General features: G+C 42.2%; 2 protein-coding genes across 3 annotated transcripts in view; both read right to left on the bottom strand.

Moving 5' to 3' along the window:
* Positions 1-17342, bottom strand: part of iars1 (isoleucyl-tRNA synthetase 1) — a 38457-nt gene extending 21115 nt beyond the window's left edge. Inside the window, exons 1-12 of one of the 2 annotated variants that reach the window (XM_060070452.1) lie at positions 17247-17342; positions 16389-16512; positions 15834-15990; positions 15468-15587; positions 14826-14908; positions 14375-14492; positions 13388-13535; positions 11413-11500; positions 7255-7315; positions 6981-7076; positions 6002-6124; positions 1932-2023 (exon numbers count right to left, since the gene is read on the bottom strand). In XM_060070452.1, the coding sequence (XP_059926435.1) occupies positions 1932-2023; positions 6002-6124; positions 6981-7076; positions 7255-7315; positions 11413-11500; positions 13388-13535; positions 14375-14492; positions 14826-14908; positions 15468-15587; positions 15834-15990; positions 16389-16507 (1205 nt within the window). In that variant the 5' untranslated portion in view covers positions 16508-16512; positions 17247-17342. Of the gene's footprint in view, positions 1-1931; positions 2024-6001; positions 6125-6980; positions 7077-7254; positions 7316-11412; positions 11501-13387; positions 13536-14374; positions 14493-14825; positions 14909-15467; positions 15588-15833; positions 15991-16388; positions 16518-17246 lie in introns of both variants that reach the window. The other variant, XM_060070453.1, reaches the window with a different exon arrangement.
* On the bottom strand, positions 3515-5419 carry LOC132470896 (vimentin-like; the record flags this gene model as incomplete). Its single annotated transcript, XM_060069821.1, has 1 exon — positions 3515-5419. A coding segment is annotated over one exon (1317 nt), but the record flags the coding sequence as incomplete, so codon positions are not given.
* Positions 17343-18312: the final 970 nt, after the last annotated feature.

The following is an 18312-nucleotide window of genomic DNA, read 5'->3' as shown; positions in this document are numbered from 1 at the left end:
CTAAAGCAAGGCCTCCAGTAGCTATCACAGTCTAGCCTCCAGATGGAGGACACACGAGAAGAGGAAAACCAACAGGTATAGCATTCTGTTATTACATTCAAAGTATAATAGGGGGACACATTCCCCTATATGCAGTAGTGCATCCCATGGTGAGCACTATGAGGCATTGTCAGCAGTACATTTAGAATGAGATTGATCCTCTCATTGAACTGTATTTTAGGTAACGTGTTATATTTGGTGGAGAATTAACGATGAGTAACGAGATTGGGTACAAACGGCACACTTTTGCAATTTAACATATTCAAGTAAGGCACCTGCTTTACACAAGATACGAAATGTATTTAAGAGTTCATTTATCGCGAGAGGGAAATTGTATCTCGGTATGCCCATCCTTTTATAGAAAAGTGTTATTTACAGCACAATGCCTCTGGTCATAGTGAGATGCAGCATCTTATCCAAAGACTCTTTAAAAGAGTGGCTAAATTTAACCACCTTCAACCAACATATTTTCAAAACCCTGGAGTTTAAAAAAATATATTTTGCAGTGAACAAACATACTGGCAGTATTTTAAAGTGGCTAGGTGTATGTCCACCAATTGCACACCGGAAAATTCTTTTAAAAAAGATACATTTACGTATATGCAAATATTAGATGAGGAAAACTCAATCATACCTAGCATTTTTACATAATTTAAAAGGGGATTGTGGAAAACAGTATGTTCAGGTTTCCTAAACACATGACATTTCTTCTTGAACAAATTGGGTGGGTTTATAATTAATCCAAGGACCAAAGAGAATTCCTCCAAATATTTGCTGAGGTCAATTAATCTATTTGAGGTCTCACATGCAGAACAAAATCTGGTCCGTGTTTGTGCCCACGGAACGTCCTTGCAAATTAAGCTTGAGATGGGCTTGCTTCAATTGCGTAAGTGTTTTTTTCTGTATGCATCTGTGTCAAAACGAAGTTGACCTTCCATGCTAAACCGTCACAATGGACCAATGGCACCAAAAAGGAGAAGACCTTAGAAAAATCTCCCATTACAGTATTTTTGGATTTAGTGAACTGTTCCCAAAAGGAATATTTTGCATAGCTTAAGTTCCATACCGCAAGCTCATTGAAAGGCATGAGGAGACTTTTGGAATACCAATCATACCACATTAAGACGGCAGAAATTCTGCCGCGGCCATTAGCAGTAATTTCAGGATCACCTCTGCCAGTTATGTTTACACGGAAACCCAGCACTCCCTTCTCCCTAGCTGAATCTCTTTGGGTGTATGATTGAATTGCATGATGATGATGCCGACTGGGACTCTCATCCAACCATCATGCTTCAATTTCACTCCTGTCAAATTGAACACTAATGTGACCAACCACAGACAATTAATCTGCTTGTGGCCTCTAGAAGTGAGGCTGCATCAATGTGTGTGCTATGAGATGTAAGCAGGCATTCATAATTAAAATCCATCAACTCCAGCAGCAGAGATGTTAAGAAAACTTTAAATAATTGTGTGTCATTACGGACGAAAGAAAATATTGGTGATCCTTCAAATGTTGATGATTTGTAGGTAAACTATGACATACACCATTTATTTCTGCCACCTGTTCAATAATTTTTTTATATAACCTATTTTGCAATCCCCATTCCTGGAATTGATTAATTCAGGTACATTTTCTACGAAACAGCATGAATGCAGTTCTGACACATCATTTAGCAAAGCCCCTGAACGTGTGTGGCACTACAGCGATATCTCTTCCACCAATCCACACTCTGTTCTCCTGTTATCTGATTTGATTGGCTTTTTTGTTCGCTGTATTTTATTATTGCTATAAACGGACTATACATGGTTTTGATTTTTTTTTTTAATGAATATAAAATAGTCATAATATTGATATTATTATGAAAATGTGATAAACAGGCAGACATTCTTACCTCCAGCAGAAAGGGTAGTTATGCTTGAAAGAGCTTGCGTTGACCATGCGGCCGATTTCCTTCAGAAACTTGATGATGTGCTTGTCAGCATCCTACAGACCCAAGACACAGACAAACAGCCTTAAAGAAACATATCTGCAGAATCCTTCCCACAAAAATGGCATTCAAATTATACAGACTTTACTATAAAAAAATTAAATCCCAGTGAAAACGTGATAGTTTAGCCATGGCAAATTTGACTTAATAGACATTTTGAGAGACACGGGGCATTTACATAAAGTAACCCACTTCCTGTTCAAATGCATTGAACACAACTAAACAATTCTCTTAACTTTTCAATGTTCCCTTTCCTAGCATGTTCACAGCATTTTTTAATTAACAGTCAGGTTGAGCCTACTTCCACTTGTTGACTGTATAAAATAAGTATAAAACGATTATCTCCAGGGCAGAGCTCAGCAATTTGTTTACCGTTTTTTTTTTTTACTTGTTCTACCTCACCTGTTTTTAATATTTGTTAAATATTGTTCATCTACTTGTTCTTACTTGTTAGGGTTATGATTGAGGGAGCAAAAGCAGTATCGGCTCTAAATATCGGTATCGGCGTATCGGCTAAGGCTGATGAAAAAATATCGGTATCGTATCGGCCCTAAAAAATCTGTATCGGTCGATCCCTAGTCTCAACCATGTTTTTGCCTGCCCTGGACCCTGCCTTGTTGAAACCCATTAGGGTTGACTGATGCCTTACTTGAGCTGGGCCAGGGAATGAGCGCTCGTCATTGTCTAAAGAGTTACGCAGCCAGGGCATCAGTGGGTCAAACAAGAGGAAGCAAAGCCAACTTAATAACTGTCACTCAATCATTTATGCCAAGTGTAAGTTATTTGCAAGGTGTTGCCACTAGTCATTAGCCGTAGTCACCAGTAACAAATAAATATTTTCCACTCTGTGTCAAATATATTGACGACACACCAGAGTGACATCATTGTACCCTGTCCTGTTTGTCTGCTGTGGTAAGGTTCCATTCTTTGTGCAGACTAGTGCTGGTTCAAACAGGCACAAGGGATGCAGCACCCCATCACCGTAGACAACATGTATCTTTCTTACCTAAATTATTTAAAATGTTTGCTTGTATTACTAGGCATGCCGATTATGGCACCCAGTGCATTGCTAACTATCCCTAGGAGGAGTGATACCCCACTCTGTGTTCATTCTCCAGATTTACTCCATGCTCATTCAAGGGAGTTATTTCTTGCCCTCTGGGGGGGCTAGGATTAGGGGGGTGTCATAAATATATGGCCTGTAAAGCCCTTTGAGACTAACTGTGATTAAGGGCTTTGCAAACACAATTTGATTTAATTTAAATTGAAAGCTATTAAGGATAGAACGAATGCATTCATTTATACAAAGTAGACTTACTTCTAGCGTTACTCCAACTACAATGTCTCCAACTACTTTTAATTTCTTAAAATTTCAAAGCAGGTGCTGTAAATAAAAGTGCTTTGAGGAAGGACAGTTGGATATAAAGGACACTGTGGCAACAGTTCACTTCAGTGCAAAGGCAAACAAAAATAGGCCAATAAACGTGTTTTAGAATGCACTCACATCAAGCTTTATTGAGCAGTTAAAAACACTTTTTAAACAGTTACCAGATCTGTGACAAGAGGGGGGGTTAATCCTCAGACAGGTCGTATGAAACCCAGTGAAACGGGTTGGAGATGTTGACTCCATTTGGGATGGAGGTTCCCGTTTTATAGGGACGTGATGAGGAATGTCAGAACAATCCACAAAGTAGCCATTTTTAAAAGGACACTAAGGACATTAAGATTCCAAAGAATGGGGTAAAGAACTATGGAAGGTCTATGGTTGGCAAGAAAAAACTACACCATAGATACACAGATGGCAAAGACATGCGTTCTGCTAAAAAATAAAAAAAGGACGGACAGGGTTGTAAGTGAGGATGTGGAGAAAGTTTAGGTATGCAAGGCAGAAAGATAGGGCTGTGAGGGGAACCATACTATGTTCCATGGGGAGAGCAGAAAGACATTCTTCATATATGGCTTGGTGTGATGGTAGGACGTTGCGATGGGTGAGGAAGACTATGGTTGCTCAAAAACAGCAGTGGCATCTCTTTCCTGGTGGTCTCATCCAAATACTACAAGACCTTTAGAGGCCTTTAGATCCCTGCTGCTGGGTCAGCCTTGAGACCGAGCCGGCTCTCCTCTCCTTCCAGGAGCTTCCTGTAGGTGGCGATCTCGGCGTCCAGCCTCAGCTTAATGTGCAGCAGGTCCTTGTAGTCCTGCAGGTACTTGGTCATCTCCAGCTTGGTCTCACAGAGCTGGGCTTCCAGCTGGGCGATGACCGCCTCGAGGGCGTTCACTTTGTCCATGTGAGCCATCTCCATATCGTCCAGCTGCTGCTCCAGGGACGCGTTGCGAGCCCTCACCCCGTCGATCTGGTTCTGCAGCTCGGTCACCTGCGTGCTGTACGTAGCGATGTCGTTCTTCATGGCGTTCATCTGCTCTTCGTTCTTGCTGGCGTGCACTTTGAGCGTGTCAAACTTGCCCTTGTACCACTTCTCCGCCTCTTGGACGTTGCGGGCGGCCACCGACTCGATCTCGGCGCGCATGTTGCGCAGGTATGCGGCCAGGTCTGGTCGGTCGCCGTCCTGCTCCACGGTGACCTTGGACTCCTCGATCTGCTTCATGAGGTCGGCCACCTCTTCGTCGTGAAGCTTCTTGAGGAACTCGATCTCGGCGACCAGCTGCTCCACGCTTCTCTCCAGCTCCGCCTTCTGCAGAGTGGCATCGTCCACGTCCTGCCGGAACTCCCGCAGGATCATCTCGGCCTCCTCCTTGAGCGCCAGCTCCTCCTCCAGCTTGAGGCGCCACACCTCCACTTCCTCCGCGATGTAGCCGCGCTCGATGTCGGCCGCGCCTTTCTCGTTGGTCAGGGACTCGATCAGCTCCCGCACCTCCTTGAACCGGAGCTCGTACTCCTCCCCGATGCCCGTGGGGCCCCCTTTGTAGCGGCCCTGGAGGGCGCCCAGCTCGGCCTGGAGGGAGGCGTTCCTGTGCTCCAGGGCCTGGACTTTCTCAATGTATCCGGCGAACCTGGTGTTAAGCTCCTGCATCTCCTCCTTCTCGTCGGCGTGCTGCTGGTGCATCTCCGTGCCCAGCTCGATGGCCTGGGCCTGGCCCTGGAACCCCGAGCGTCCTCGGCTGTCGTAGGAGGTGCCGCGGCAATGGGCCGGGGACGGGCTCTGGACCCGCACCCGGCTGTTGGAGCCGCTGACCTGCAGGCTCCTCTGGGAGTAAGACGTGGCCCTCATGCTGGAAGTGCCGAGATAAACCGTGTGTGATGAAAACTCTGGCTTTTGTTGTTCGGCGTTGAGAAGACTGCCTAATGGTGCTCTCGGTCCGCTCGCTCGCTTGATGGCTTTCTGCCGGGTCCACAGTGCAACTGACTCGCTGGCAGAACACCCAGGGGGTTTTTATGAGGTGCAAAAGAATTTCTCAGACAGACTTGAAACCCGTGCCTGGCTTTGGCATATTTCAAATGCAGATTATGACAGACATGGAGAGTACTGTACCACTGAGCTCTTTATTAGCTAACGTTTCCCTGCTAGCGATAATATCATGGGTGGAGTTCAGCTCTTGGCATTTGCACCCGGGCATGAAATAGTGATCAGAGAATGTATGGCCGCTATTCTACACTCACTGATCTCCCTGGGCAGTGGAGGAGTTGGGTGTGTGAGGGAAGAAGGGGGCCATCACTTCATTGTTAAACACTGACAATGTGCTTTGACAGCGCTTTTTCCAATTCAACTTCAAGATGCAACTGTGGCACATCCCTTAGCAACATTCAATGCATAATAATGAAATGTTGCGTACCAAACCGATAACTGCATACAAAGGGGTCAAACCCAAACCAACTCTCAAAGAGTAAGAGACAATCTGAAAACAAAACATCTTTCACCGATGGAATATCAAGAGTGGGTGGACCTCGTCAATAAATATCATGTTGTCTGCAAACATGTCACAAACACAGTGCACATTTCTGCCACGCCACTTACCTTGACATACTGTCCGGCAAAGTCAACCACCTCAGATGTGAAGCAGCCAGAGGCGTCGACAGGGCAGATGGGCACTTGGTCTCTCTGGATGATTTTGTACTCCATGCACACCCGGTAATCATCCTATACAGGAGAAAATATAGATGGCAAAACATCAAATGCAATTACAATCATGTTGGTTTTAAATGTTAGTTCTGAATAAGATGTCCATCAACTCATGTTAGATAGTGAAACCCCTATTTTGTATCTGGTTAAATATTCATATTTGGTTGTTAAACGTATGTGTCACAGAACATTATTGGCCTTTAGCTGATTGATTCAACTAACAAAAAGGCATTAGCTGCAATATTTAGAAACTCGCTAGCCACCAACCCAATGAGGATCATTAGGATCATTGTATCACAGGCAGAGCTCCAAATCCAACACTTGTACATGCAAATTAAGTTAAGAGATGTTGAAGCATCAGTGACAGGATTAGGTTAACAACTTTCCAGAGACCGAGGGAGAGAGACAGAGGGAGAGAGATAAAGGTATAAAGAAAAAGACAAATAGCCCTATGGATATAATTATTATCTTAGCAAAGGGAATAAATTAGAAATAACCCACAAGCTCTAACAGAACATCAACACAGACTTCCAGACCTAGAATTAAATAACGTCAGTAACAGTGTGCGTCAAATCAATACACCATTGCAGAGCACCATAGCAAATGTACAAGGATTTTTGCAAGCATATTTCTTGTCGCATGTTGGTCTTGGATAGCAAGAACTGTACCATTTCAAAATACAAAACAAGTAAAGAAACACCATCAGTAGACATTTCTGCTGTCGAATTATCCTTGTTATATAACTATTATGAGACAAATTCATGCTTGGAACAGCATTTTTGTACAAAAACAGGGGTCATTTTGTGGTGGCGAGAATGCGAGGATGGAGGAGCAATAAGCAGAAGAGCGAGAGAGGGATAGGGACAGCACTCACGGCTCCAAAGTACGGGGCCTGGTGGACCACTCCCGTGCCCTCCTCCTCCCTGACGTAGTTATCAGTCACCACCTGGAAGGCGCCGGACTCGCCACACTGCCGTGAGAAAGCACAGACCAACAGCATGAATGGTGAGGTAAGCGAGATGATGAGGCCATCATAGATTACAACGGGTTGATGAAACAAAACGTGAGAGGATGGAGAAACGTTTGGTGTCAAGACTGAAGAGCAAAGGGAGAAATTGGTATTGGTCTGTAAAAATAAGTGTATTTACCTCAGCAAAGTAGGGAAATAGAGGTTTGTATTTCTTTCCTTTCAGCGCCTTGCCAGGGAATCTGAAGCACAAAAAGAAATATTAATTACTTCAGCAATTTCCCTCACTTAGAGATTAATCAGTGCATTGTCACCAAAGGAAAGGGGATTTGCATCAGTATATGAGCCACTAATACCGAGGGCGCAGTGGAGACAATATGCTAAAGAATATTAAGTCCCTTATTCAGTGAGGAAAGTGCTTTAAGGAAGCCATTCTAAGTTGTATTTTCCCAAAAGACAAAACTTTGTCTTGTGGGCACACCTGCTGCAGCCCTCTCATACATCCATCAAATTGTAATACCTCATAAAGAGCAATTTATCTCTCTGCATTCATGCTTCATGCAATCAGCTCGTAGGACCATAGTCCTCTGAGCTGATGTATGGAGAATGTGATTTACATCCCACCGAGTGGAACTAGAGGAAGCCAAAAAAAAAAGGATTCCTGTCGCTGGCTCAATTTCTCCCTCCCTGCTGTGGAACCAAGCTCGTTTCCCGGAATACCCAGGCACGGACTAGCAGAATCACACACTTTATCTCCTCCCAGTCACTTAAAGAACTTTACAATTATTAGCCTTACATTGACCCGTTCACACACACACACACACACACACATCTATCCACTGCCGGCGGTTTCAGCCATGCAAGGAGACAGCTAGCTCATCGGGAGCAGTGAGGGGTGGAAGTCTTGCTCAGGGACACCTCGGCACACTGCTTGGATCAGCCGGGGATTGAACCAGCAACCGTAGACAACCCACTCTACTGCCCGGGCAGTAAAGAGTTGGTCATCTTATTCCCAAGTGCATATTCCCCCACATAACTGCTGCTAGTGTTTGCATTACTGTTATGAATATTTTGTTTATTCCTTTGCTTTTTTTTAACCCTTATTAAACTAATAAAAAAAAATTAAAAAAATAATACATTTAATTTAGAGGCGCCTTTCAAGACACCCAAGGTCACCTTACAGAGCATATAGTCTTCATAAATCGTTTAAAAAAACAAAAAATAAATAAATAAATAAACATAATAAATAAATAAAACAAAAACAAGACAAAACAAAACAAAACAAACAATCAAAACAGTGATCAGTTAGACGTTGTGTGCGAGTTTGAACAGGTGAGTTTTGAGTTGTGACTTGAAGGTTGTAATGGTGTCTGACTGTTTTATGTGTGGGGGGAGGGAGTTCCAGAGCCTGGGTGCTGAACAGCTGAATGACCGGGGCACCCATTGTAGTGAGTCGTGATGTGGGGATACATAGTAGTCCAGCAGAGGTTGAGCGGAGGGAGCGGGAGGGAGTGTATTCTTGGAGGAGGTCGCAGAGGTAACTGGGGGCTAGGTTGTGGAGAGCTTTGTAGGTGAGGAGTAGGGTTTTGTATTGGATGCGGTAGTGTACTGGGAGCCAGTGAAGTTGGATGAGGACAGGGGTGATGTGGTCAGATGATTTGGTGCGGGTGATGATCCGGGCGGCTGAGTTCTGAATGATCTGCAGTCTGTTGATGAGTTTGGTGGGGAGTCCGGTGAGGAGGGCGTTGCAGTAGTCTATGCGTGATGTGACAAATGAGTGAACTAGGATTTCAGTGCTGGATTGGGTCAGTGATGGGCGGAGTCTGGCGATGTTGCGGAGGTGGAAGAATGCAGTCCGGGTGATGTTGTGAATATGGGGTGCGAATGAGAGGGTGTTGTCCAGGATGACGCCGAGGCTCTTGACTTTGGAGGAGAAGGGTACTGGGAATCCATCGATGATTATGAGTGGAGCTGGGGTGTGTTGTGATTTAGTGAGGGTGGATTTGGATCCGATGAGCAGGGCCTCGGTCTTGTTTCCATTGAGTTTCAGTATTTTTCCATGCCTACTAATTATTTGCCATGTCCTAAAAATGTCAGTGTTCAGAAGGACCCTGTGTTATGCTGTGCAGTAGATAATTAAAACACTGAGCAGTGCGAGGAAGACGGCTAGGAGGCATTTCAAAGTCAACCCCTGAGAACATAAAGTTGCTGATGTCCACAGTAGCAGGCATGTTGAATCCGAGTGAAGCTGACCAAAAGAAGAAGATGAGGAAAGCCCTTCTGGATTGGTTTCTCACACTTCTTCCATCACATATAATTGGTAGATGACTTCAGAAGTTGTATCATTAGTGCAGCCTTACATGGTTCATGACTGCCTGTGAGCCAATACTAGTTACATATTCATCCTCTTACAATGCCATGTCTGTGCAATACCAATTATTATACATTACAAATGTATCATGGCCCTCTCTTCCTAAGGTGTTGCGCTACTTACATAAGCAAAGAATTGAATAAGCGTTGACCAAATTGCTGGGATATATTAAAATAACATAAATATCAGATAACATGGCGGAATAACATTTCAGTAGAAAGCATTAACAATAAGGTCCATTGATTTTACAACAACGCAAGCAGACATCCGGTGATTTCTGTCAGTGGACCATATCCAAAAAAAAAAATTATACACAAGCAATATTACTGGCAACGCGAGATTGCAGAGAGCAGGGTGGGACACAGGATCAATGGAAGGAGAAGCTGAGAAAGTATCGTTGGCCATTTAAATGTTCAATTGATTCTCTTCAATTCCAGTTCTATCTATGCCAGCACCAATGAGAGAGGGTCTTGTCGTCGTTGTTCGCACCATTGAGCTGATTATTTTATACCAATGGTGGATCATGGAAACACCCATTAAGTGGCATTGCATTAAATATATTAAGTAGTAAAAATGCTTAGCTCGCTAATGTATTATGAAATGAAGGCAGTAGAGCGAAAACAATCACGTTACATTCAAATTATGACAATGTCTGGGGAAATTTCATTGAATTTTCCCCTATCAACTTGCGTTAGTGTCTCATGTCAACTAGGTATTTTTGGTCGATTTTAAAGTTTGTCTGCAAAAATTTGAGTGAATTTCCACATAAAATAAAAAGTGTGCCTTATATTTATGGCATCGTACACGGTCAAGGCTTGCCCCTTATTATTTGGACCGAACAAACAATGATCACATCACAAACAACATCCAAAAATGGTATCATAGAAAATTATCCTAGTTATATAATGTGTAGAACATTCCCAACAAAAGTTGACTTTATTAAACATATATGTCAAATACAGGTTTGACAATATGCTTAACGGTTATTCTGTTTGAACGCACAAAAGGTTTCACTCCACACCCACTCCTTACATCACTGCCCTACCATGTTCTCCTGATCACTTGACAATTGTATTTATTTCAGCTTCAGCTCCAGCTTGGACCCGTGAACTTGGACTACATTTCCTTACAAATAATTTGGTGAGTCCTCACGCAGCCCTGCCAAGTTGCAGATGAGGGGGCTTGTTTCAAAATTCTGAACAGGCACCAAATCTGTTAAAGGGGTGGTGAAACCAGAATAATTTCTGTTTGTTATAAAAACGTCTCATGAAGTTAGCACAGCAATCTATAACGTTTGGTCACTAAAGTGTTACATAAGGGACATAACCATGATAAAACACATGTTCCCCCCCCCCTCCTTTCTTGAACTCTCAGCCAAAAACACTTTTCTTAATCTCATAGTGTTCGAATTCGAGCTGAAACAGTGGGATCACGTACACTTACATGTTAACAAGTGATATAATTGAATCGCCTCGCTTAACATCAGAGCTCTGCCGTAAATGTTAAGTGCTTTCGGATCTTCCAAAAGTGGATGTGAAAGCCACCGACTTCCTCCACACAGCACTTATGTTCTCACCAGTTGAACAGTTTCAGGATTTAAATGTGAAAAAAATACGTAAACTATAACTATAACTAGCGTGCTTGTCTGTTTCGCTTTCGCAAAACAGACAAGCACGTCGGCGCGTCGCCCCCATTACATTGTTTGGAGAGAACCACGGAAAGTAGTGGCAAACGTGACCATTTTGGTCACCTTCTTGAGCCATGACAGGCGTAAGTTACTTGTAATGGCAACATGTCTCGTAAGCCCGTTTCTCTTGAGCGGGGGATACACTTGTATTCATCACGTTTCTAAGAAATCAGAGCACGGTCTAATAGGGCCATCATTCATTGGACTCTATCTTTTTTTTTACCATGGCCACCATAGACCATGCTGCTCTACTTGAGGTCGATTGCGGGTTTGGTACTCACTTGTCCAACAGGGTGTACTCCGCCTCTGCCTTGAACAGCGCGCCAAGCCTGGCCTCCATCATGATGTAGATCTTCTCGTTGGCATTGTCTGGAAAGGTGCGTTAGAACAGATCAGACCACTGACAGCGCTGAGTGAGGACACCTGAGGCAGGGGCCATTTGTGAGACATCAACGGGGCTTCTGAGTCCACCTGAGGATTCGAACCAGCAACATCTCCAGTCACCACTAATGAGCTGGCCTTGATCTGCCTTTCAGCTTCACTAGGTCAACAAAACTTCCAAGAAAACAACAACACAAGTTTGCCTGCCAACTCCGTTGATGGATTGTCTGTTTTATTACTGCTGTATCACATTGGCTCGGGGGCAGACTTTTCAAGGGGTTGTTAATGAACTGGATTTCACAATTCCTCTTTGTGTTACTAGTGGGCAAGCACTGTTCCAAGAGCAGCTCAAGTGCACCTGTTCAAATGGGAGAATAATGGCAGTCAAGTTCCCGTGCACCTGTGCCAACGCCCGGGCTGTTAAACGGAGTAATTTGCGTTTGAATGCAGAGGGAGGCGCCTGCACCCGCTTGGACGCCGTCCGACCGAAATCAGACAGCTGATGCTGACTGCTTTTCTGCATATGGCCCAACTATCGGATACTTTATAGAGCCATTAAATACCCACACCGATAGTTTCACGGTGAGATGCATTGTGAAAACAAAACACAAAAGTAAGGCAACAGAGTTAAAAGAAGTGGGCCCGAGAGTAGCTGGCTGAACGGTATCAGGAGACAAGGACACGCAGTAAGCAGGTGATACCGAGTGGATGAGAAAAAGAAGAGCTCCACAGAAAGATATGGTGAGGTGCCGCATCAATAGAAGACGTCAATTACGATCAATGCTTGGACATGTGATTGCACAGCTTCGTTCCATTTCAGATGACAGGCTTGCTCAAAAAATAAAGCCAGGGAGAGGGATTGAGTGACACTGAGGGGATGGAAAAAGTCACGAATAATATCGAGCAGAAGAAACAGGGAGTGCAGGGGTTGAAGAAAGAAAAGAAAACAAGATAAATAGAGTTCGATGGCGTGTTAGAGACAGTAGATTAAAATGAGACGGAGAGAGAGGAATCAAGATGACAAGCTAAAACACACCCATTAGTATTCTGGGGCTGCCTCTCATGCAGTATGGGCCAAGCCTGTGCTATTGAGGCGTGGTGCTTCCAACTGTGCTTCAACACTGCCCCCTGGAGGCCAGGACGAACGGCAACAGGGGAATCTGGGTCATCCTTTTATAAACCTACCACTTCCTCTCAACTGGGAAGCAAAAATACAAGAGGACAAAACACCAGCAACCTCTGGAGGATTTTTGTTAAATATATTCAAACAAGGCCAAGGTTTCTTTTTACTGACTGACCCCATTTGAATGCATCAATCATTCTGCACATGCATGAACATATGCTTTTGTACTTGCACACACACTTAGCTACTGAGAAGATTACAAAAATTACTACAATCAATACCAGTGGATAATACTAGGCCCAACCGACCATCTTTTTGTTCAATCTTTCCATTTTCTTGTTTCCAAATTAGAAAGGAGCCAACATTGATGGGCCAGTCTATATTCCACAAGAGAGCAGTCCAATTCAACAATGTGTACGATCATTCCACCTCTGGAAAAGGACATGGCAGGCTCATTATTAAAGACTAAGGAAATGGCAGTGTTTCCCATACATGGACCAATGTGTGGCACAGCACCACAGAATGAACACGAGCGCCACAATTTGATTCTGTTTCTTTGTTGGTTTTTTACGCGATTTTGAAATATTAATATCGTTCCGTTCATTCATCTCCGCATAGCAGTGTTTCTCCCCGTCATTCTCGTTCACACACACACACACACACACACAAGCACAGAGACAAGCGAGCATACATTCCATGGTGCGCGGGTAGGTACACAAAATTTTGCTAACACAGCAAAGCTTTACACTCACCTTTGACCTTAACGTATTGGAACTCGGCATTGACACAAAGGGCGAGGTTACTTGGCAGTGTCCAGGGAGTTGTTGTCCAGGCAATCAAAGACACATTCTCATCCTCCAACAGGGGGAAGCTGACAATCACAGACGGGTCTTGGACGTCCTGCCATGTAAGAATGATCATATTTTAAAAAGATGTGCGTACTCACACTATTTGATGTCCCAGATACTTAAAAGGAGATTAGCGGATCAAAAACTTATTTTATAAGAGAAATCTAAACACATAATGACTTGTTCGAGATGAACCCGTTCAAAGCAAGGCTTGCTAAGATTGAGAGTGATTACACACATTTTTACGAATGCTCAATCAGAGATTAAAATGACGCTCAAACTGGGACTACAAGGCTACGGAGATGGTAGGAATCTCCTGGCCTTATTATGCTAACAGCACAAACATTGCAGTGACTATATTATACCCTGCAGATTGGCAGGCTATGCAAACATGCTAGTGTTGGGAGGGTGGAACATTTTCCAAACCGGTTAGATAATTAGTCAAACACCGGATTGTACCGGTACAAATCAACAGCGCAGTTGCTGACAAATTGAACTTGTGGCATTATGCCCGGCACGCACTAGAAGATTTGTCTGGAAAACAGACGATCAATGAATATACATTTAACCGTTTTCGTCTTTAAGTGTGTGGAAGGCAAAGATTTTGTCAACACAGCAAACCATACATTAACCATACATTAACCGGTATACCCAACAACCCAATCCTGATTCTCAAAATCATAACTGACGCAAATAGCAGTCTAACAAAATGACTGTAGCTGAAACAAACATGCCGGACAGCAATGCTTTTGCCATCGTTTTTTTTGGAACATCCTGAAGAACAATAATAGACAAGGTAGGCCAGACCTTGAATGTACATGTTGCAGTGGGAGTTGGACCCCTCTATTTCACAAACTATTCTGAACACGATCTGATGATTTTGTGCTGTACCTTGTAGTTCTGATGGGACTCAAAGTTGGAGAGAGGAGTGTTGCAGGCGGTTGAGAAGGGCATAACCTTCACACCCCTGTACACTAGACCCTTTTCATACAGCTGCTTGAACACCCACCTGCAAGGCGATAAAGACCACAGAAAAGTATGAATATATGGACACACACACACACACACACACACACACACACACACACACACACACACACACACACACACACACACACACACACACACACACACACACACACACACACACACACACACACACACACACACAGCAGTACGTTTCGAATAAAAATGTATTACTAGTTCACTAGGAAAATAAGACGGTTCAATCCAATGTATTAATATATTTTTGGATTAAAGGTCAGGAAAAAATGAATGATCATATATTTGCAAAAAATATCTTAATGCTATAACACTTTAAAGGCAAAGCAACTAGACGGACCATACAGTTTCCATGAATGAAGGGTATAGAGTCTTGTAGTCATTTTCAAAGTCGATCCATCTGCCCATCCTCCGCACAGAAGTCTGAAAAATGAATGACCATAAAACAGTTAAACATATTAAAAATAGACTTATCTGAATTATCTACCATCATATCATAAAAAGACAACCAAGGGACACGCCTGCCAACATTGTCAACACACAATAACATAATCATCATCGTTATATACTGGCTATTCAAAGCTTAAAGTATAGCCAGTTTAGGTGAGATTTGTTTGAAACATAGCCCTTTGGTTGAGGCAGACAGTTGATTGCTAAATAAATAAACTGATGGTCTATCTGAAGGGGTTGCAAGGCCCATTGATTGTTTAGCCACACACAAGGCTAGCATGTGTTTGGCTAAACAATCAATTAAAACGGGTATAACACGTAATGTATGAAGCTAGGAATCTAACAATCAAAACAATGACCAAAAACAGAGTTATTTGATGTTGTGAAGTAGCATGGGAACATACATTTTTAAAACTTACATCTAGTAAAAGTCCAGACAATTTTATTAAGTAAGGTAGTTTCAGTGGCATTCAAGAAGCAACATCTGCATGCAAAATTGCAGCAATATCAAATGGGAACTTTGGTCACTTACTTCCCATTCAGTGGCGTATCTCATCACAATATTTCTGCACTGTTTGTTGTACTCAGCGATACCCATCTTGGCGACATCATCAGGCCCTTTAATCCCTAATGTTTTGTCAATCTCGTACTCCTGCAGGATCACAAAAGGTAGACAATACAAAGATAAGACAGCAAAATAGCACATTGGTCAAATACTTTGGTTACATCAATTCATATTTAGTATTTCTCCAAAGTGGAAAAAAATCAAAGCATGCTGCAACCAATATCAAAAAAAATTATAGATTGAGGAGCATCAGCTGACATGGAGATCCATTTACGCTCAGTTCCGTTTGTGTCAGAGACAACTTTAAGAAAATGCAACGGCGTTGCGTCTTACCACAGGCAGACCATGGCAATCCCAGCCAAAACGTCTGTCCACGTGGAAGCCATTCTGGTGGGCAAAGCGGGTCACAACGTCCTTGATGGTTCCAGCCAAGATGTGCCCATAATGGGGTAGCCCCGTGGCAAAAGGAGGGCCGTCATAGAAGGTGTACCTGTTCAGCAGACAGAAATCAAAGTGGTTAAAAAAAACCTTGAACATTGAAACCTTAACATTGAAAGAGTTGATAGAAATGACCAAAGGTAATTTTGGTCCGTGTTTATAAGGACAACGTGACATAAATGACAGAAGTACTTTCAACTTCATGCCTGGTAATAATATTCATAAACACATGTTGTTTGTTATTTGACATACAATTACTTAACATATAAGAAAGATCAACAGCAAATTTGTATTTCACAACCAAAGGGGAGGAGGAAAAAGATTTGTTAATGATTTACATTTAAAAAGTGGAAATCTGTGCTTTATTCCCTAAAGGAATTGGAGAATCATCTACAGTTTTTTTTTTCTGTTTAGAAGATTTATTTAATTCATCATTTATTTTTGACATACCTGGGCCTATTCTTGGACTGTTTGAGGCACTCACGGAAGCAGTCCTTCTCATTCCAAAACTGGAGGACCTTCTCCTCCTCAAAGGGGAAATTGATGGACTCAGGCACCCGCTCCACCATGGTTTCTACACAACGACGACGATACAAAGAAACAACATGAGTTGGGAAAAAAAGAACATGTAGTTTCACAAACTGATTAAATGGGAACATATTTTCTTAACATTATAAGCTATAGACCAATGACAACTTCATCAGTTCAGAATGTCTCAGGCTGTCAAAGTACACCATTTAAAAACATACCATTGTTACCGAATGTAAACAATGGGGCACAAACGATCCAAACATATACATGTCAGTTCGAGCCCAAGTCTGACTGTCACCCTCTTCAGAATATCAGGACATTTGGCAGCTTGTCATCAACCGGACCAGTCTAGCAGGTTGCATCATTAAACAATACCAACAATATATATATTCTCCAAAGAACACACGTATATAGCAATAGGACACATAGTGCACATAAGATTGTTCCACATCACACAATAAAGTCTAGAATGATATGACATCTAAAATAATATAATAAATCAAACAATCGCTGGCTGGAAATTTGGTACAAAAGTATGTTGAATTGTTGAATACAAAAGTAACACAAGTCACTTTGCCGAATGACACCTCCGTGTTGATAGCTTATAGCCTATGCTAACCGGTTTACTTGAATTATGGACTTAAGACTTGGATATACACATTTTCAGTAGGATTGTGTAATCTTGCGTTCACATCGACACAAAACAATCCATCCGTTTCTAGGTATCATCTACATTTAACACCAATATAGCTTTTAACTGCTTCCAATATTACTCACATGTGTTCAATCCCTGTCTGCCAACAGATGGAAACAAAAGGAAATGATGCAATAGATTCGTGTCGTTGGCGGAAGTGTGTAAAACCCAGTGAAATCGGAGTGAAATCCACCTCAATTAAAAAAAAGTATATATTTTACACGGTATTGTAATGTAAAGACGCACGTACATTGTTAATAAAAAATAACATAATTGAGGCTTTAAATTAAGGAAATTAAAAAATAATGTTTATTTTTTTTAGCTGTGCTTGATTACATCTTCCATGTCAGATAATATTTTTTGGTTAATAATAGCCCAAACACTAACCTTGAAAATGTTGTATTGGCTCATACTAAGAAATATTGATTTATATTTTATTTATTTTCTACAGTACATTTGAATGCCTTGGGTTTACGATAAATTCTGAGTTAGGACACAGTATTGAACAAAAATATTAAAATAAAGTGAGCAATACATTCTTAAAAAGGTAAACAGACTGCAGTGTTAATATCCCAGCAAACAATTTCCAATAGTCATCTTTGGTCAAACGTGTGTATCAAAATAGCAAGGATCATAGCATACAGGTGCATCTCAATGTTATGGAAAAGTGAATTCATTTAAATAATTCAATTTAAAAAGTGAAACTTAGATGTGATATATTTATTACACCCAAAGTGAAATATTTTAATCCTTTATTTGTATTATTCTTGATGATTATAATCAATGGCTCACAGCTCATGAAAACCCAAAATTCTATATCCCGGAAAATTTGAATATTGTGAAAAAGTTCAATATTGTAGACTCAAAGTGTCATTCTCTAATCAGCTAGTTATATCAAAATACCTGCAAAGGTTTCCTGAGCCTTTTAATGGTACCTCAATCTTGTTCACTAGGCTTAACAATCATGGAGAAGACATGTGTGCAGAAGACAACCACTCTCCTCGGCAGGGCCGAAGGCTGATCGACTCCATGTCACTCCGCATTGATGCAGTAATTCATGCAAAGGAGGCCCACCCATGCACTGGGTGCATATACAAGAACTTAGTTTTCAGAAGGCTGACATTTCCATATTAAAATAATAGCACTGTT

This window comes from Gadus macrocephalus, chromosome 13 (assembly GCF_031168955.1).
Source record: "Gadus macrocephalus chromosome 13, ASM3116895v1".
Lineage (NCBI taxonomy): Eukaryota > Metazoa > Chordata > Actinopteri > Gadiformes > Gadidae > Gadus > Gadus macrocephalus.
This window is presented reverse-complemented; position numbering and strand designations above follow the sequence as displayed.